The following is a 21,645-nucleotide window of genomic DNA, read 5'->3' as shown; positions in this document are numbered from 1 at the left end:
GGGAGATTTTTCCATGGAGGAAGTTTTCATGGGGGAAGGGACATTGCTATGAAGGGGGCGCCGTATTTCCCAGCATTATTTAAAAAAAAGATCAAAAATTAAATAAAAAAAAACCAATCTTTTTCAAATAAAAGTAAGGAGCAACATCAAAACTTAAAACGAACAGAAATTTTTACGTATATGATTGGGTTTGCCCCCTAGTCATTACCTCGCTCTTTACGCTAAAGTTCTTTTTGTACTTTCATCAGAGTTATTTATTCTAATTAACGGCCTTTGTGATTAAGAGGTCATTCTTAAAGAATTGGAACAAAACTTGAACTTTAGCGTAAAGAGCGAGGTATTGACTAGGGGGCAAACTCCCTAATATACGTAATAAAAATACACGAATATACAAGTTCGTTATGTAAGTTACGACAGAACAAAATTTTAAGAAAGCCATTGAGCCAAAAAAAAAAAGTAAAATTAATATGCAAATTTCGTTTAATTATTCATGTGCGGTGAGCCAAAATCAAAGCTGCATTAATTCAAAAATGTTCAGAAATTAAAAAAACAACAAGTTTTTTTTAACTGAAAGTAAGGAGCAACATTAAAACTTAGAACCAATAGAAATTATTCTGTATATGAAAGGGGCTGTCCCCTCCTCAACGCCTTGCTCTTTATGTTAAAGTTTTTTTTTTTTGTTTAAAAAAAATAAAGTTGTGAGAGTCAAATTTTAGCGTAAAGAGCAAGGCGTTGAGGAGGGGACAACCCCTTTCATATACAGACAAATTTCTGTTCGTTATAAGTTTTAATGTCTCTCCTCACTTTCAGTTAAAAGAACTTGTTTTTTTTATTTTATAATTTCTAAGTCCACTCTTGCTATGCATGATAAAATGAAAAAAAAACTATTGCAAAGAAGAAAAAACGAGGATAATTCCAGCCAGTGAAAAAAGGAAAGATAAATATGCAGATATTTAGGTCAATGCCCCCACTCGACCATCCTTGGTGCACCAAAGTAAAAATTGAGTAAAAAAATGTATGGACAAAAGTCCCAAAGAAAAAAACAAAACAAAACAAACCTAAAAAATAGCACTAAATTTAAAGAGGCCCTCCCAAAGTAAAAGTGAAAGCCAAAGTTGACCCAGTAGTAGTAGTAACAATTGCAAGTAGTTGGTGTCACATGTAGTAGTGGTAAAAGTTTTCAGTTATAAGCAGTCACAGCAGCAGTAGCAAGTATTTGCAATAGTACTAGTCGTAGTAATAATAGCAGAAGTAGTAGTAGTGACAGTAGCAGTAACCCTGAAAGTTTGTATTTAATCCCCTCAACTGTTCCTGAGATAATATTTATATGCCCTTTTGACAATTTGCACACACATAATGTGTTTTGATTTAGTTCATCATTCCCCTCAACGTTCCTTGAAATTTTTACCTTAATATCCTTAGCTATTCCAAAAATATTACAGATAAACCCTTGACAACACGAATTCACAGTTTCTTTTGATTTAGTTCAACATCCTACTTAACATGCCCTCAAATTTTCAGTTTAATACCCATAACCATTCCTAAAATATCCTAAATACACTCTTTCAAGAACCATGGACACGTACACTCTTTCTTTTGATTTATTTCAAAATCCCCAACAACATGCCCTGAAAGTTAGCTGTTCCTGAGATTTAACACAGATACCTTTTTGACAAACTTGATGCACGAAGTGCCTTTCGATTTTGTTTTACACCCCCCTCAACTTTCCCTGAAAGTTTCAACTTAATGCCTTATTCTGTTCCTGAGACATTGCAAATATGCCAATTTGACAACCTGGATGTTCTTAAACTCTTCTGATTTAGTTCAGTAGTAGTAGTAGCTATAGTAGTAATAGTAGACCTGAAAGTTTTAATTTAATACCCCAGCTGCTCCTGAGGCATTGCTAATATGCCCTTTTGACAACTTGCATGCACACAGTCCTTTTTTATTTAGTTGTACTTCACCAGCAACTTCCTCTGACAGTTTCCTATTTTGTTCATGAGATATTGCATCTATCCCATTTCAACAACCTGGATCCATGTAATTAAGACATTAGTAGTTGCAGCCCTGAAAGTTTCAACTTAATACCATTAACCATTATTGAGATATTGCTGTTGCACCATTTTTACAACTTGCATGCATGCAGTGTGTTTTGACTGGGTTCAACATCTCCCTCAACGTTCCCAGAGAGTTTCACCTTAATATCCTTAGCCATCAGAGATATTGCAGATATGCCCTTCAACAGCCTGGATGCACATGGTTTCTCTTGGTTTAGTTCATTATCTCCCTCAAGAGGCACAGACACCCTTTTGATAGTATAAAAAAACAGGGCCTTTTGATTTCATTTTACAACTCCCTTAACTTTACCTGAAAGTTTCGATTTAAAATCCTATCCTATTCCTGAGATGTTGCAAATATGCTAATTTTCAACCTGGATGCACTAAAGCTTTTACTTTAGTTTAGTCTTGTAATACTGAGCTAAGGGAAGTAATTAATGATTTTCAAATGATGGTTGACTTAGCTCAAAGGTTTGATTGTGTTTATGTTGATTTTTGTAAGGCATTCAACAAGGTTTCAATACCTTTACTGGTAAAAACAATGCCAAAATTATTGGATTGGATTGAGAACTCTGGCTTGGATCCTTATAGATAGATCACAGAATGATAGGGTTGGCAAAATGAGAGTACTAGAGAAGCCCCCTCCAAACTTTCTATTCTTGGATGTCACTTTCTATTTTTTCCCTTGTTATGTCACAGTGGTTACATTATACACTTAAAATCTCTCCACAGGAGGAGTCTTGGCACATAGTTACCTTGCAAAGAGCATTAAATGGAGATTCTAATGGTATATTTCTATGGTAATAGTCTAAGAGTGGCTCTTCTGAAATAAACATTATAATAAAAAAAGAGCTATACAATTTGATTCTCTTTTCAAATATACTATTTATTTGGCCTGCTCTGAAAATGCAACCTATGCTACTCCCTGATGGTCCTAGATACAGCCCTATGCTATATACAAAACTAAAAGAAACCACTATTAATATAAAATGCTTACTTCATAATATGCAGCATGATTCTATTTATCAGATTTTCATGTTTCTTTCCACTGTTATCCATATTTTAAACCATTTTCAGCTCATGTATTTATCTAAGTAATCTGAAAACCTTTCATGATCAGGTAATGGTACCAAAAAGTTAAGAACCTATATACCTGGTAACAGATATCAAACACATAAAATAATGAAAATCAATAGAAAAATATATTGCTTAGGGCTAGGTCTGGAACCACAGGGGGGGGGGATTGTGCATTTTTTAGAGTAGCCAATAATATATTTAGAAAGAGCAAAAAAGAGCTATATATTTTGGAATATATGGGGCGATTTCCCAAGTATTCCACCATGCATCACTCTTATTTTGTCATAGTTGATTCAATTTAAGTGTACACTGGTTGAAAAAAGAGACAAGCATGGTGGAATGCACAGGAAATAAATAATCTGGGGTAGCCTATGTATTTGTACATTAGGGGGGGGGGGGGTAAAGTAAAGTGGAGCTGCAGTCAAAATGTGTTACCTATAATTATTCTGCATAACCTATTATGAAGTAGGCTTAATATGATTCCTTCTTGATAGCCCCATTGCTAGACCTTAACTATAGGCCTACAAAATAAGTGATAATAATAATAAAAAATATTTTCCTATTTTTATCTGTTTTTGAATCAGTTTTCATCAATTATTGTGTTAGTTTTTTTTCAATGAGCCAAAGGCTATAAAACCTAAGACCATTGGAGAGAGGTTTGGCATGAATTGCTGAAAACATAAACAAAACCACAGAAATGAATATATATGCTAATTAGCAATCCAGCCTAAAAAATATGAGACCTCCTTCTTAAGCCACTAAGTATTCTAGATCTTTGTCCAAATTTCTTTTTCCTTATCTGATTTTTGCTGGAAGCAAAATATTGTGAGCAGTCCTAGGGTAAGGGAACAAATCTCTAATTCAGAACATCACCAATTCAAACATTCACTAGCATATCCTAGTAGAAATATGGATGTCATACATCTTGCTGAAATTAGAATTATTAAGGATTGGGGATGAATGGGCCTAAAGAGGGCTCACACATATTTCACAAACCTTATTTCACAAATCATAAACCTTAAATATTTGGGGTTATGTTTATAACACAGTTTATATAATTATCCAGTATGATCTTTCCCTATCTCACCCATTGTAAAAACCCGGAATGAGTGTGAGTGCTCCAGAGAACGTTTTTGCAGATATAAAGATAAGCGGCATTAGATCTTTTCATGGGTAGACAAAGAATAATCACCTACAGAACAAGTACTGACAAAACCACTTGGCCGGCTCAACCAATAAGTGCAGAAATAAGTGGGAGGAGCTTTTTGTTTGCACCAAGAATGAAGAGCCAGAAATCATCTGTGGTAAACTTACTGGTATATTATATAAACTGTGGTTTATAATAACAGACTATTCAGGTAGCTAAGAAACAAACTTACCTCTACAGTCAGAATTGCATCCTGAATTCAAATTTGTAATTTTTTGCAGATCATGTTATTGACTTATGAAGAAAGTACACATACCACTTGATGCCTTTTTTATGCTCTTTCCAAATATAATAATCATTTTTGTCAGAAATGAATTTTATTTGCACAATAGGGGGGTGGTGTAAATTTTATTTTTAATGTAAATGAGAGGTAAGTTTAAACTTTCCCCCCACCCTCCTAATGTGCAAATATATGCCCTGAATTGGTATATATAGGGGTGGGGGCTAAAATTCATTTCCAACACAAATGATGATTATACTTGGATGGAGCATAAAAAAAGGCATCAAGTGGTATGTTTATTTTATTTGTAAGTCAATAATATGATCTACAAAAATTTACCTTCAAATTAACATTCATTTTCATCAATAATGAACTTTAACCCTACCCCTATATATACCAATTCAGGGTATATATTTGCACAATAGACAAGGAGGGGGATAAAGTTCATTTCTGACAAAATGAATGTTAAATGGTAAATATGTAATTGTTCATATTATTGACTTACAAATAAAGTGAGCATACCACTTAGCCAATGCTCTTTCTAAATATAATTATCACTTTTGCTGCAAATGAATATTACCCCCACCCCTAGGCTATATATACCAATTCAGGGTATATATTTACACACTAGGGGAGAAGGGTGGGGTTAAAGTTTAAACTTACCTCTCATTTGCATGAGAAATAAATTTGGTAAATTTTTACCAAATCATATTATTGACTTACAGATAAGGTGAATATACCACTCAATGCCTTTTTTTATGCTCTTTCCAAATATAATTATCATTTTTGTCAGAAATGAATTTTACCCCCACCCCTATATACCAATTCAGGGTATATATTTGCACAGTAGGGTGGGGGGGGGATTAAAGTTTAAACTTACCTCCCATTTACAGTAAAGTTCTATGAAATTACATTATTGAGTTAGGACTAAAGTGAATACACCATTTGATGCCTTTTTTTAATGCTGATTATGAATATAATAAGCATTTCTATCGGAAATGAATTTCAGCCCCCCTCCTATATAGGCTATACCTAACCTAACCCAACCTAACCCTGAATTGGCATATATAGGGGGGGGGGCTGAAATTCATTTCTGATAGAAATACTTATTATATTTGTAATCAGCATAAAAAAAGGCATCAAATGGTGTATTCACTTTAGTCCTAACTCAATAATATGATTACCTTAAATTACCTTAAATCGCATCTTCTAGCGACTAAGGTTGCAGGAACCTGTAGATGTCGCCAGGTAGTATTGACAGGAGTTCGTTGCACAATTCATTAGTGGATCATCACATCCTACACGTATACAGGACAGTTGAATATCACACACTAATAGACCCTAGTGGTGGATGCAGGCTCATCCCACTGCGTCCTCCATGGCTTGTTCCTCCAGTCATGGTCAACGCCAGTCTTGAAGCTGTTAACTGAAGCTGCGGAAGCAGTTGAATCGCTCAGTGAATTCCACAACGGAACAACGCGATTGGTGAAGAAGTTGTATTTCTCACGCTTTCTGCTGAATCTTTGGCGGAGTTTTATGGGGTTACCTCGCGCTCTGCTAGACTGGTCCTGTTCGAGAATGGGCTTGATAACACTGCTATTCATCAACTTATATGCCAAAATTACGTCCCCCCTTTTTCTACGGTAGGTCAGAGTTTGCAAATCAAGCTTTTCTAGGCGTTGCTCATATGGGATTTGTTGGTTGGCAAATGGGAGCCTAGTAGCTCTTCTCTGGACTTTTTCAAGCAACTCTACATTGCATTTAAAGTGGGGGTTTGCAACTGCCATCCCAAACTCAAGATGAGGGCGGACAAGGGCTGTGTATAGCTTCTTAATGACCCTGGGGTGGCGACTAGTCACTGATCGCTTGATTAGGCCTAGGATCTTGTTTGCCTTTGCGGCTTGAGTTCGGCAGTGACTATGGAACTTCAGCTTATTATCTATGATTACCCCGAGATCACGTTCTTCCTCTGCGCTTTGGATGGGTGTTATAGCACCAGTAGAGTCCAACATATGGTAGCTATGGCAAGGGTTGTTCAGTCCAAGATGTAAAACTTTACATTTGCTTGGGTTAAACTCTAGTGTCCAAGTTGAGGCCCATTGGCAGAGGTTTGTTAAGTCTTGTTGCAGGGCATTGCAGTCTTCGTCAGAAGCGGCAGGTCCAAAGAGTTTGGAATCGTCTGCATATAGTTCCAGCAGATTCTGGACAACCTCAGGAGCATCGTTAATGTAGAGGTTGAATAAAGTCGGGCCCAACTTAGTTCCCTGTGGCACACCACTTCTGACATTTACTGGTGCCGAGTACACGAGGTTTCCGTTGTGGTCGTAGACTGCAGCAATCTGGATTCTATCAGACAGAAAGCTATGGATCCACTGGGCTACGTCTACATCAATGTGATATGCTGACAGTTTAATCATCAGGTACCGGTGGGACATTTTATCGAAGGCTTTTGCCTGGTCCAGTAGGAACACGTCTACCGGGGATCCCGAGTCGATAACCTCAGTGATTGATTCATAAGCTTGGATCAGGTTCGTTTCAATGGACATTCCTTTTCTAAAGCCATGTTGGCCGCTGTAAAGGAGACCATTCCTTGTCATGTGAGCTATAACGGCATCATTGACAATTCCTTCAATCAGCTTAGCAACGACTGAGGTAAGGCTTATGGGCCGGTAGTTCTCTGGCTGGCTTCTGGAACCTTTCTTAAATATTGGAGTTATTGTTGCTGTACGCCAATCAGGTGGTAGTTTCTTTGTCTTCAAAGACAGATTATACAAGGAGCAGAGCGGTTTGGTGACTATATCAGAGATTTCTTTGAGCAGCCTGGGATGGATGCCGTCTGGTCCTTTGGCTTTGTTAGGGTCCAGCTTTGATAGTCTTTTCTTAACCTCTTCAGTCGTGATGATGAGTTTCGGCATAAGATGTTCGATATGTCTGGGGTCAGGACATGAGGGTTCAGCTGATGAGTCTGAGGAGAAGTTCGAAGCGAAGGTAGTGTTAAGCAACTATGCTTAACACTAATGGGAGGTAAGTTTAAACTTTAACCCCCCCCCTCCCTAATGTGCAAATATATACCCTGAATTGGTATATAGGGGTGGGGGTAAAATTCATTTCCAACAAAAATGATCATTATATTTGGAAAAAGCATAAAAAAAGGCATTGAGTGGTATATTCACTTTATCCATAAGTCAATAACATGATTTGGTAAATATTTACCATAATGAATTTTACCCCCACCTACCCTAATGTGCAAATATATAGCCTACCATGAATTGGTGTAAATAGGCCTAGGAGTGGGGGTAAAATTTGTTTGCAGCAAGTGATTAGCCAATTATATTTGGAAAGAGCATAAAAAAAGACTGAGTGGTATGATCACTTTATCTTTAAGTCAATAATATGAACAACAAAAAATTTACCGGTTAAATTTGGATTCAGAACACAATTCTGACTATAGATGTGAGTTTATTTCTTATCTAACTGAGTAATGAGTTAATATAAACCTTACCCAATATTTTTGCTAGGCCTAGCCTACATGGTTAGAGACCTAGTTTAGCCTAAATTTAGGCTAGCCTATTCCTGATAGTTTTATTCATTTAAAAATAAAGGGTTGGATCCAAGAAGACAATTTAACTTACCTGGGAAAGTCCCTTTACAATACTCTTGAGGTTTGTAAACATCGACTTTGAGGACATTAAGTACACACTAAACTTTTAAGTTCTCTGCTTGGGCAATAGGCTAGCCTAGGCCAATAAAAATTTCAGATGAAACACCACAATGAAAATAAGGGCCAAGAGTGATGACTAATTGTCAATACGTTAATTCTGTGTTACAAAAACACAAATTGCACCTTCTTTTTTAACTCCAAAGAGTGTTTAGCAAGAACTAATCAAAGTACGCTAGGCTAGTCACATTTCAATCACAAATCAAAGGCTACCATACAAATTAGCTATAATATACAAAAATAATGAATTATACAAATAATGTCAAAATTAATTCTGAAGTAATTAAACAAGACATAAAGTCAATTTGCATGTCAAAAAACCATTTTTAAACCAAAACGATCCATATTAAAGTTATCCTTTTACTTTCTTATAAAAGGCAAATTATTTAAAATATCGGCATGTGCCTAATATGAACATAACTTGCAAAGTGTAATATTATCATTGGATACTTTTTAGAAAATAGATATTAGTTTGAATCTTTAATATTAAACTTCCAAATCCGCTTTATCTTTTTTTCCATGCTCGGGCTGGAACTTGTCACTCATGCTGGAAACATGGGAAAAGTTTTTGAATGGGCTTTTTGCTGTTCACAGCACTAGGCCTAGTTGAGTTAGGCAGATACCACTATCAGGATGTTTTCAGGTTTTTATGCCATGAAAAGTTTGTTAGAAATAGGATACTTTGTCTTCCTCCATCCACCCCTTGCCCTTCTCAAGATCACTGACCATTAAAAATTTGGGAGTAGACACATATGCATCTTCACATAATTTAGCTAGGATAAAAGTCTAGGGAAAATTCTATTTTGAGCCCTTAATAGGGCCCTAAAAGGTAACTTATTAGGCTATTTATCTATAGTTTTAGCCTAGATAGTAAATTTTCAAATTAGTTCACTACTGAGGTAGCTAAAAACACACCTTTAGAATTAAAAGGTAAATTTGTAGGTGGCCCTATAATTAACTAGGATGAAAGTGAAAACATCATTTGATGCCTTTTTTATGCTTTTTCATAATCCAATAACTGCTTCTGGTGCAAATTGCATCTTGAGCCCCTAAAGGGGCCCCAAAGGTATTTTTATGAATTATCAAAGAGCATTTCTGATGCAATTTACACAGTATGCAATGACAGACAGTATGTCAAACAACAAGCTAGAGAAAATTATCATTTGTTCCCACTTTTTAGGGCTATAATAGGCCTGTTTTTAGCACTAAGATCTTACATCTAAGATCTTGCATCTTTCTGCAAAGATTATCATTTTTTAACTCATCTTTGTTCTAAGGTCTTACAGCATGTTAGCAAAAAGTGTGAAGACCACCACTGTTCTGCCATATAGAACAATGATGAGAGAACTTTGATGATATACTCATCATTGTTCTCAGACTGCTGATCAGAGCAGAATGATGAAAGACATTTGTATAAAAACAACAAATGATATAAGATCTTAGTTCAAAGATTTCACTTTTAAGTGTTTTCTGACAAAAGATTTAAGATCTTAGCACATTGATGAGTGAAAAAATGGCCCTAATGAAAGCAAGGTTGAGATGGTTAGGATACATTTTACAGATAAAGGATGATAGATTACCAAAGATTGTCCTTTCTAATCATCTATATGGGACCAAAAAAAGCAGTTAGTCCATGAATAGGGTGAGGCATGGGTCCTTTATTACCAAGCAAAGTTGAAACCCACACCTCCACCACGGGACAACCTATTCACCCTAGTTAAGGTTTCATAAGTTGGGCATTCCTTGATGTGTACAATTTTGGAACATGCCAGTGCCATAGCCTAATTCTGAATTTAAAAGTGGTCTAACATTACTTGGTTAAAGTCCCTTTGCTTGTAGGTACCCAGTGTTGGACCTAGTATTTTCTTAAGGGGGAGGGGAATGCACATTTCACCACCACCTGTCACACTGTTAATACTGTATGTACTACAATTTTTGTCTAGAGGGAAAGTCTAAGTATAAGGAAGTAGTTAAAGTAAATTGAAACTTCATGGGAGAAGATAAAGAGTGAAGCTTGAATACTTTAGAGTAGAGGAAGAGCATGGGCTGCTGTGTTGGCCTCAGGCAGCTTGGTGCTACACTGATCTGTTAGTAGTTTTGGTGGTCAAAGACTAAAAAATGTACCTGTGTGATGGCACAATTAATGGTACCATGCAGCAAGGGCCACTAATTATGCAAATAGTCCATTTATAACAGAGGCCTTGTTAATGCAGTTTTATGAGAAAGGTGGACTTTTTATACTCCCTTCAAATTAGAGTTTTGCAAGAACTTTCAATCTATATGATTGGAAGGTCCCAGAGTAGAGTTCTTGCTCCCCTCTTTATGTAGACTAAATTATCATAATAATTTTCAATTATACTTCAGATATTTATTTGTGTAAGAATAAAATTTGTCTACAATTTTTTTAGTAATTATTTCCAAGTGATTTCTCTGGGGAAAGGAGGGTCTCTGGACCACCCTTATTTCACATCCCCCATGTCTAGATTTGTCTATGATTATATTTTGATATAGTATACATTTTAGTGAGTGTTTGAAAAGCGGGATGCTTTTATCAGAAAAATACATTGAAAAAATGGTGAATGGCTACATTAGGCAGTTGTATGGTGAGGTAAGCCTTGTTTTTTAAGCCTTATTTGACAAAAACGTTTTTTTCTGTTCTCAATCTTTTCTGTAGGTTTTTTCTAATTATTCCTTTTCTCTTCTTTCTTATGGAACAACCATCTGGTATTTTTTTCTAATTTAGCTTTTTTTGGCTCATTAAACAATCCTATCCAAGGGTATCCAAAACATATCCCCCAAGTTGGAAGGGAACAGCAATTTGTCCAAGATAGAGGTTAAATAATTTTTTTCCAGAAGAGCTTAGGATATTGTTTTTATGGTTTCTCCATCTGGAGGAAGGCAGCTGACCTCTTCAAGTATGAAGCTTTGGTGTCTGCATACAGTGTTATCAGTTTTTCATAGCTACTTGTTGTGATCTTTCATAGAGAGCAAATGACAACTCAATAATCATCCCTAAGTGTGGTACATTTATAAGAAGCAATTACAAAATATTGAGTTATCTAAAGCATAAATGGGACAGGACAAGGGATAAAGCATTGCCTGAAAATTCTAGGGTATGTTGTTCAAACCAGCTTGTCACAAAGGGCTTGAGGATTGGCAACCCTTTTGATAAACACTACTACTACTACTGCTACTAACAATTCACTGCAGCACAAAGCCATCTAAGGCCAATGCAGCTATGCACGTTTCTCCATCCAAATCTATTCAAAACCTCCCTCTTTACATCCTTCCAGGAACTTTGAATTTCCCCTAAATTTTTTCTTGCAGCCTCCCCCTACCCCATTTGGGGACAACCTGCTTTTTGTTTGGCCCTGAAAGGTTGGCTTCTACCCACCTCAACCCTTTTTCTCATTATAGCCATGTTAAGGGGGATTGAACCATATTTTTGTACAGCTTACTGTTTTAAATATGGTCAGTCAGATGGGTATTTAACACAATTCATTGACAATTTTTCTGGAAAACATGTAAGAAAGTCTCCTCTGTCTTTCAGAGAGATCACACTTCAAAACTATACTTGACAACTGTCATTCCTGTAACTCCAATATTCCAAACTTGGTTCACAGACTTGTCTTTCTATTCCTCCAAACTTTTTTCAACTGTGAAACACACCCTGGGTTTTGGTTATTCTACTTTTAACATCTTTGCTGTACCCACTGTCTTTACTAATAATGCTACCAAGTTTGATTTTTATAAAGCATTTTCACTAATATTCCTAGCTGTGTTTCTAAATTTGCTAAGACATCATCTGCAACTTCACTAATTATTTTTCTAAAATTATTCCATCCATCTTTTAAATTTTAAAATTTTAGACTCTCTAGTTTATATTCAACTGTTCCTTGAAGGTTCTGCTCAAATTTTCATCCTGGAGTCTACCAATGTTGTAACTTCCTGGAAGGTAGTTATCCTTACTAAATTTCAGCTATAAATTAACCTTAGACACTACTAGATGGTGATCATTACTTTTAACATTGATAAAAGAACTCCTATAGACCTTAGTATCTTGTATTGATGCTGCCAGTCATTGATTTATAATAACATAATAAATAAGGTTAGCTGTCCTACCATCATGTGGATACCATGTTAACTTATGGGCCATTGATGTCCAAATATTGTATTGGTTATAACTAGATTGTTATACCTACAAAATTGAGGCTGTATATAACCATTACCATTTTCTTTTCCTACACCAAACTAACCTAGGCTAGCATATATCCCTGTCTATCAACCTGGGCATTAAAATCTTGTAATAAAAATACTATATTTCTGCATGGGATCTTGTCTATTTATTACTCTAGCTGTAAGTAAAATTCATCTGAGTCACTCCCATCTGTTGATTCTACTGGGGCATACACTGCTATGACTGATACCCTGGACTTTTTGGCTGTAAAATCAGCAACTAGTATACTATTTCTAATACCTTCCCAACCTAAACAAGACATAACAGCTTCCTTATTCATCATAAGGCCTACTCCTTTTCTATTCACCTCATCCTCCCTGCCTGAGTAAATAAATTCTATATCACCTATCCTACCCATGAGATATGAGCTTCTGAAACTTTTAATAAGTTCAGTTCAAAGCAGCTAAGCTTGTCTGTCGAAATGTCAATACTATGGTTGTTTTCTAACGTTGTAACATTAAAAGTTGCAAATTTCCTGTTATTTAAATCATTGAAATTACTATGGTCTCAGGAAAAGCAGCTGTTCAAAATACCAGTGCAGAATTGGAACCAACACGTCTTCTCAAACCTACACAAAGCTCTTAAGCCGGCTTAGAACAGGACAGCAAGAAATATCTAGAACCTCTAGTATGAATGGAGGCATTGTTCTATCCTACACCCATCGTTGTCACAACATGTTTTCCACACTTGGTGATGCTCTTTATCAACAAGAGTTTAAATCATGCATATTCAATCTAAAGGCTATTACTTCTGATGCAATGCGCTATAGTTTTCTTGAGCGGTGCCACTCCTTAAGGTCGCCCTCCACCAACATTTGCAGTCATGGTTCTTGTTAGTCTCTTTGTCCTGGCATGTTTGCCTTTGATGGCTTTGTGCTGTGATGAGTCATTATTTATTATTATTTTAAAGAAATAAGTTGATATCCTTCTTATTAAAGGATGGTGCCCTAAACCAGGGGTTTTCTTATTCTTTTTATCTATTAATATAAATATCATTGGATTATTTTACCAGTAAGATTTTCCAATAGCGGTTAGCACAAGTTCATTCATTTTATAGCTATTTTTCCAAAAACTTGCAATCCAACTTTTTTTTCATAAAACAACTAACATATTTAGTTAGGTACATAAGCGCTAATTTCCATAAGGTTTCGTTCATTTTATGGTAAAAGCACGAAAATTGGCACACATATGTAGAAAAATACGGAAAATCTGACAGGGGGCAGAACCACATTTTCTGAGTGCCTTTGTCCGCACAGAAAATCGTGTATTTTTGAAATTGAAGGATTGAACATGTGCCCACTTTTGAAATCAGATCAGTAGTTTCCGAGTTATCGTCATTTTCATCATCATGGGTCGTACTATTTTCTGTACACTGAGGTAGTAGATGCGCTTAGGGTATCTTTCATGGCTACATTGAGAATGCTGAGGCTGAAAGTGTGCTTAGTTTTAATATCCAACCCTCCGTTACTGAGTTATCATCACTTCCATCATCGCCGGGTGTGGACTGTTTTTCATACTTCTATGTTACAAACTCTGGTTTACCTTAATGCGCAAGTGACGACTGTGGTCTGAATGAATGGATCATTTGCGGGTTTAAAAACGCGACTCGAAATACCTAACATCGCTAGCAGATCTAACAAAGAAAAGAAGAAAATCCATGTGGCATATACTTTTTAAAGAGAAAGCATATGAGAAGAGAACAAGTAATGTACAATTTACCTTTAATAAGTGCTTTTTCCTTTTATAAATGTCTTCATATCATGATATACAATATGTAGAAGACTATATTTTGGCCAAAAAAAAAATCTACCTGCAAGTCTCAGCTGAAGGTAAAGTATATGCAGTCAAACTGCAGCCTCTTCAGTCGTTTATACATAGGCTGCAAGGGTAGAGAGGCAGAACTGACCGACTTTTTCAAGCACGAGAACCAGCCTTTTCCACCTTCCCTGTCCGGGTATGGCAAGCTATGGTTTGGAAAAAAAATATGACATTGTTGACTGTTTGATGGCAGAGCTTGAAGAGCCACCGCCCAGCAGTCTCCCAACCGTCGACTCAATTGTACTAGAAGGGTCTGTTCTAGTACACCTCATTGTTCCTAAGCCTCGAATTAGTTTCGGTGAATACGCTTGCTCGAACTTCACTACATACACTAGAAAGCAACAGTCCCAAACTGACGCTCAAAGGATTGATTTCGCCTTTGACATCTACACTGACGATAGTCTAAAAAACAGAGCGCGTGAACACAGAGGAACTTCGTCTTACGCCGTGAAAATCACAGACTAAACCCCCGTTCCTTAGATGAGCTAGCGTGACTTTTTTAAATAAACTAAGAACAAGAGTTGATTCTTCCATTTTTTGGCGACTATGGTAGTCCAGAAATGCAGGACATCTTTGTAGTGGCCACTCTTGGAGACACAGTTATTTCAATACAAGATATCGCTTTTCGCGAAGGCCTCACACTTACCAACCACAAAGAAGGTGACACTCGTGCTGCTCCATGCCTTCCATCAGGCCCAGTGTGATTACAACTTCATAGCCATCAGAACTTTGGATTCTGATGTAGTTGGGATTGCAACAGCTTTGTTCCAGCAGCTTCAAATTGAAAACCTGTTTGTCATCTATGGGCATGGAGCAAAGAAAAAAAAAATACTGCCCATTCACGATATTACTTATCATCTAGGACCTGACATGTCTAGCAGCCTTCTCTTTTTGCATCCCTTCTCTGGATACGATACGACTTCTTCTTTTGCTTTTCATGGAAAGCATGGTGTTTGGAAGACCTGGAAAGCCGTGGAATCCATTCTTCCGACTTTTGTTACTCTGAGTACATCAGGATTGTCACTTTGCAGACATCCAGCGATTCGTCGGCGTTCATTACGAGAAATCAAGCGGCTTGTCTGAAGTGAACAGTCTGCGGAAAGAGCTTTTCACACGAGAAACGGCTGGACTGGAAAGACTGTCCCCAACAGCGGCTGCTCTTGAGCAGCATACCAACGCGCTTACTTACAGGCCGAGATATGGGCATCATCGTGTTGTCCTGAACCTTCCCCACTGGATCCAGGTTTATACGGCTGGGTGAAGCATGACGGAAGCTGGGAGCCTTTCTGGACTAATCGTCCTGAGGCAACGACAATTGGCGAAGAACTGCTCAAATGGGGCTGTAAAACAAAGTGCAAAAACAGGTGCAAAAGCTTCCCTTAAATGCACAGATCTCTGTTTGTGCAAAGGCTGTGATAATCAGTAGTGCCCTTTTTGTAGCTTTGTCAGAAGCCAATTTCGACCTATATCCTGTCCTTGAGAACCTCATTTTCTTTTTTAGCAATCTTTATGATGAAACAAGTCGAAATCAGCTATTTTATTCCTATGATCCATGTGATTGTTTAACTATTTTGACATACTGAAGTAGTTTAGTATTCTACATAGTATGCTTCTTACGTCCGAAGTTCCTTAAGTCAAGCCGTTTGAGTTGAATAAATGATTTTATTTTTTTGTTACTCAAAGCTTATTGAGGAGATCTGAAACAGTGATTAATTACTTACAGACAAAAACGTATCATCTCCTTCGGAATGTTATAGGTAGGGTATGAGTTCTTGCTAAAGTATGGCATAGAAACTGTGGTTCTGAAAGTGGTAAATTCTGAACCAAGAATCCGATTGCAAAAATAACCACATTTTTGGTATCTAGTGACTCGAATTAGTCAGAAAAGAGATCTTAAACTCGGCCATCGCTCATTCTCAAAATTTCGCGTTTTTTTCTTCGCGCGGAAAAACGCAAAATAGCGCGGAACCGCGGAGACAAATTTGAATTTGCGACTTAGTCAATTCTTCGCATTTTCCGTAACATGTTCACCAGTTTCTATGCGATTACGATGAAAATAAAAACTCAGAAAGCAGAAATTACTCAGAAGTGCATGGAGCATAGTGATAAAAGTGATGATAACCCAATAACCAGGAGTCGGATGAAAAATGTAAGCATATTTTTAGGATCAGGAGAGACAAATTAGTCAGAAACGACCCTCTGATCGGAAAATTTCCCAATATGAAAATCAGGTATTTTTTCCCGCGCGGAAAAACGCAAAATGGCGCGATAATCGTGTCGGAGAATGTTGTTCTGTCCCCAGTCAGATTCTCCATATTTTGTGCATATGTCTGCCAAATTTCATGCATTTACCATAAAATGAACAAACCTGACGCTTATGTACCTAACTAATTCAACCGTAAGTCTGGGTAGCTTACGGTTAAAACAAATTTCCAAATAAAATCTGAATTCCAAATATCGTGGAAAACGCCTGGTCCTGCTGCAATATCAAGAAGAGAGGATAACATACTTTAGAGGCTTAGTCGTCAAATCTTTCAACTTCGAAGGGCTTTTCGAGGGAAAATTGAAAAAAGAGGAACGTTGCTGTTTTTTTTAGTATTATTATAATTTTCACACCAAACACTCAGCAGAAAAAATGTTGATTTTTTCCCCACTACTCCCGTATAAGTATTTCAAATAGTTTTACTATGGGCCTGATTAAAATTTCTTTTATCAACAACCCTAGTCAATGGTCTAAATTTGTATTGTCAGTTTGAGCTGTTAATCCTATTTTTTTTATTAGTTTCCTTTAGGGCAGATGACATTAGGGCTTGGTTCAAGTGTTTTGGCAATTAAATCCATTAAAACATTTGCACAGCTCATACACAAAAACCAATACGTATGTTTCTTTTGAAAGTGCTGAGCTAATAAACAAGTAATCTCTTCTCTTTTTAATACTGTTTCGAAACCTTTGCTTCACAGCCAAAATCCATAGCAATTGTGCACAATTAGTTTTAAATACGATTACAGTTCTAAATTAGTATGATTCTGGATAGTAAGGATCATAGGGTGTACCTTGGTCACACATTGCACATAGAAACAGGCGATATTTTTTCTGGGGGGGGGGGGGTCGGTTGGTAGATATTACAAAAAAAGTGTTATTAGGCCACATATTTTTGATCTTTCCTTGAGTTGAGAAATTTTTCCCAGCTTCGTTCTTAATTGATTTTCCTAAGGCTTTGTAAAACCGAGTTACTTAAATGCTAGGTTCATTTTTCAAAATATAATTATAAATCAAAATAATGTGTAGGCTTCATGTCAGCGGCGGATCCAGGGGGGAGGCGAGAGGCCCACCCCTCCTAAAGTAGTGTAATTTACTTAATTAAGGCAAGTTTGCGTTAAATAAACTTGCTCCTAACAGAAGTTTATCGGATTAACCTATTTTGCCCCCCCCCCCCCTAAAAAAATCCTGGATCCATCCCTGCTTCTTGTATCTCTGTTTAATGTAAAATCAAATCTGCCGTTTTTTCTATGGCCTCTCTTGCCCATTATTAAATAAAAAAAAACAAGTTTTTTTTTTACTGAAAGTAAGGAGCGACATTAAAACTTAAAACGAACAGAAATTATGAAAGGGACTGTCCCCTACTCAACGCCTCTCTCTTTACGCTAAAGTTTTTTATTGTTCTAAAAAATAGAGTTGTGAGAAAGAGTCAAACTTTAGCGTAAAGGGCGAGGCGTTGAGGAGGGGAAAGCCCCTTTCATATATGGAATAATTTCTGTTCGTTTTATGTTTTAATATCGCTCCTTACTTTCAGTTAAAAAACTTGCTTTTTTTATTTAATTTCTTAACGTTTTTAAATTAATGCCGGTTTTGATTTTCGCTCACCGCACATGAATAATTAAAATGAAATCTGCATATTAATTTTACTTTTTTTTTTGGTTAAATGGCTTTCTCGAAAGTTGTTCAATTTTATTTACGAACGTTCTTATTAGTAATAAATATACGTAACTTACGAATTATCTTACGTAACGAACGTCTATATCCTTACAATTCTATTACGTATATTAGAGGGGTTTGCCCCCCTAATAAATACCTCGCTCTTTAAGTTAAAGTTGGAATTTATTTCCAGTTCTTTAAGAATGACCTCTTAATCACAAAGGCCGTTAATTAGAATAAATAACTCTTATGAAAGTACTAAAAAAACTTTAGCGTAAAAAGTGAGGTATTGACTAGAGGGCGAATACAATCATATACGTAATAGTTTCTGTCCGCTTTAAGTTTTGATGTTGAAAAGTTTTTCAGTTGAAAACTTGTTTTTTTTTATTTAATTCCTGATCGTTTTTTTAATTAATGCTGGGAAATCCGGCACCCCCTTCATAGCAATGTCCCTTCCCCCATGAAAACTTTCTCCATGGAAAGATCCTCCCACCTAACCCCCGACCCCCCCCCCCCCCACTACCAGAAAAATTTCCCCCTGAAAACGTCTGTATACTTCCCAATAACCAATAGTATATGTAAATGTAAACATTGGGCAAAGTTCATAACTTGCAGCCCTTCCTTCTCCGGGGACTGTGGGGGATTAAGTCATCCTCAAAGACATAGTTATTATATTTTTTGACCATGCTGAACAAAATGGTTATCTCAAAATTTTGATCGGGTGACTTTGGGAAAAAACGTGCATGGGAGGGGGCCTAGTTGCCCTCAATTTTTCGGTTACTTAAAAAGGGCACTATAACTTTTAATTTCCATTTGAATGAGCCCTTTAGCGATATTCTAGGACCACTGGGTCGGCACGATCACCCCTGAAAAAAACAACAACAAATAAACACGCATCCGTGATCTTTCTTCTGGCAAAAAATACAAAATTCCTCATTTTTGCAGATAGGAGCTTAAAACCTCTACACTAGGGTTCTCTGATACGGAGTGATATTCATTAAGGTTCTATGACTTTAAGGGGGTGTTTCCCCCTTTTTTCGAAAATAAGGCGATTTTCTCAGGCGCGTTACTTTTGATGGGTAAGACTAAACTTGATGAAACTATTGGAGAGGGAAGGCCGTTAAGTGGCTTTTTGCTAGAAAAAGCCAAACGGCCACGAATCTCGAGTTCTCAGTTTGTTCCAAATAAGTATTATTTCTATTAACTTTCCAGTGCCACTTCCCTGACTCAGACTTTAGCCTAATGTGTTAAATTAACCTCAAAACATCCTATTTATGATTTTCTTTATTTTTAGTTGGGTACAACAAATGAATTCAGAGTTACCAAATACAACGATTCGAATAGGGAAGTTCATTTCCATGTTGGAAAAGAGTTTATTGCCAAGTTCAAGGCTGCAGTTGCAATTCAACCTTCTCCTGTTGAGTTTCTGTTGCATTTTGATAGAGAAGACAAAATTGAAATAAAAAATGAAGATTGATTTCTTTGTGTGTTTTATATGAATATCTTTTTAATAATACAAGGGTTTGTAAGTTAAAAATGTCTAGTTTTTCCTTGAAAATAACTGGAATATTTATTAAAAGCATTAATATTAAAGGAAAGAAGACCAAAATTTGACAGTAAATCATAGCTGTGTAAGCTTTGTCTCTCCATGTGTATAAAATACCTCCAGACTAGTTCTTCGGAGACATATACCGTTTGAAATTAACTGGACTGAAAATTTACCAAACACACAGACCCCAGAGCTCCTAAGTTTTGACCGGCTCCACTTTTGGATGAACAATTACTACTGACAATTCATTGTATGACCAGTCTGCCTGAGGTCAGGGCAGTTATGTTTGCCACCTCCTTCTCAAAAATCAGTTTAGAATCTCACTCCTTCCTTCAAGTTCCTGCTCTCTCTAATTCATCTCATAACCTCTTCCTACCCAGGGCCACCAACTCATGAAAATGTAGGGGGAAGGGGCAAGGATATCCTTCATTTTCTTAAATGGAGACACAAAAAAGGTATTTATCATAATTTATGGATGACAATTTTTCTCAATAAAAATACCGAAAAAGGTTCTTTCAAAATGTAGGAGGGTGAGGAGAGGCCATTGCCTCCTAAGTTGGTAGAAATAATTTTAATATCCGGTGTCACAGAATTTAATCATTGCTTATAGTTCGTAATGTAGATTAGCAGATAAAGATAGACTACAAAAGGCATACCAATTTACAGCACTATTATAAGCTTATGAATAGATGGCTTGGAAATTATGGTAATAAATAAAAGCTCCTTAAACGTGCTGATAGATAGTAATATCTTCATTAAAATGACGTAATTTTGTAAGGTCCAAAAGACAAAGGGGAGGGGAGCAAACTCACAGCAGCCTAGGTCCCAAACTGCTATTTTTGCTATTGCCTTCCATATGCATGGCATTTCTTATCCCACAATGGATAGGGAATATCCATTTTCCCGGGGAGGTGGGGCAATTGCCCCTTTCCACTGTATTTACTTCCATACGCTAAAACCCCTTAAGGTAGGATACTATTTGTTCCTGTGTAACATCCTGAGCGTCAGAGTCCCCTAATAGCAATACCATATTTGTACATGGAATCTTGTCTACTTGTTCCTGCAACTGTGAGTAAAATTCATCCGAGTGAATACTGTCGTCGTCAGTCAGCTCAACACGGACATATACCACCATGACTAATACCTTGCACTTTTCAGTCACAAGTGTGCAGCTTAAATTCTACTATTAACGCTCTCTCAACCTAGACAAGACTTGGAGCTCCCTTATTCGTCATGACTTTCTGATCCCTGTCTAAACATCCCACCTTTTCTGCACGAATAAATAAGTTTCATAAAATTTAATTTCATCTTCCCTAACTTTGGGTGATAATTTAACCCTGGGAAACTCCTAACAATTCAAGTTTAAGATATCCGAACTCGTCGGATAAAATATCAATACAGTAAGTTTATTTTAAGGACGTAAGGTTCCATGCAGCAATATTCATGTTGCTGAAATTATCGTGAGCATACAATTCAAGCCTAAACAGAAGTGCTTAAGCCGGCCTCCGACCAGACAGCAAGAAGTCCCCGGGAGCTTTGGTCTAAAAGAAGATTTGCCTGAGCCTGCCCCCATCTTGGTAATCACGTGGTTTTAAACACATGACAATACAGCTTCAATCAACGAGAATCGACGTCTTTTAAAAGTAAATTCCAAAACATTACCCCCCGAGTTATTATATATACATATCTGCAAATGCCAAGTTGTAATGGGGGGGGGGGGGGTAATAAAATAAAAACAAAGCAGGTTACACATCCCATAAAAACTAAAAAAAAAAAAAAAAAAAAAAACAGAAATAAACCTCTCATTACTCAAAAACTCAGTGGAATGATGTAATTTACTATGCTGC

General features: G+C 36.8%; 2 protein-coding genes and 1 long non-coding RNA gene across 3 annotated transcripts in view; 1 reads left to right on the top strand and 2 right to left on the bottom strand.

Moving 5' to 3' along the window:
• Nucleotides 1-8,332, bottom strand: part of LOC148948519 (mucolipin-3-like) — a 44,787-nt gene extending 36,455 nt beyond the window's left edge. Inside the window, exon 1 of the mRNA XM_089094441.1 lies at nt 8,194-8,332. The gene's annotated coding sequence lies outside the window, so the exon portion shown is untranslated. The remainder of the gene's footprint in view (nt 1-8,193) is intronic.
• The window catches only part of LOC148948518 (uncharacterized), a 195,830-nt gene extending 187,497 nt beyond the window's left edge, over nt 1-8,333 (bottom strand). The window contains exon 1 of the mRNA XM_089094955.1: nt 8,194-8,333. Coding sequence (XP_088951081.1) covers nt 8,194-8,250 — 57 coding nt within the window. The 5' untranslated portion in view covers nt 8,251-8,333. The remainder of the gene's footprint in view (nt 1-8,193) is intronic.
• A 346-nt stretch (nt 8,334-8,679) lies between these two features.
• LOC148948517 (uncharacterized) lies at nt 8,680-19,786 on the top strand. The gene is made up of 3 exons (XR_016142193.1): nt 8,680-8,709; nt 10,803-10,887; nt 19,544-19,786. It is a non-coding gene; the product is annotated as an uncharacterized LOC148948517 (long non-coding RNA).
• The last annotated feature ends 1,859 nt before the right edge of the window (nt 19,787-21,645 follow it).

This window comes from Artemia sp. Qi Xiang Cuo, chromosome 9 (assembly GCF_049724085.1).
Source record: "Artemia sp. Qi Xiang Cuo chromosome 9, ASM4972408v1, whole genome shotgun sequence".
NCBI lineage: Eukaryota > Metazoa > Arthropoda > Branchiopoda > Anostraca > Artemiidae > Artemia > Artemia sp. Qi Xiang Cuo.
The sequence above is the reverse complement of the archived record's forward strand: the minus strand, read 5'-3'. Positions and strand labels throughout refer to the sequence as shown.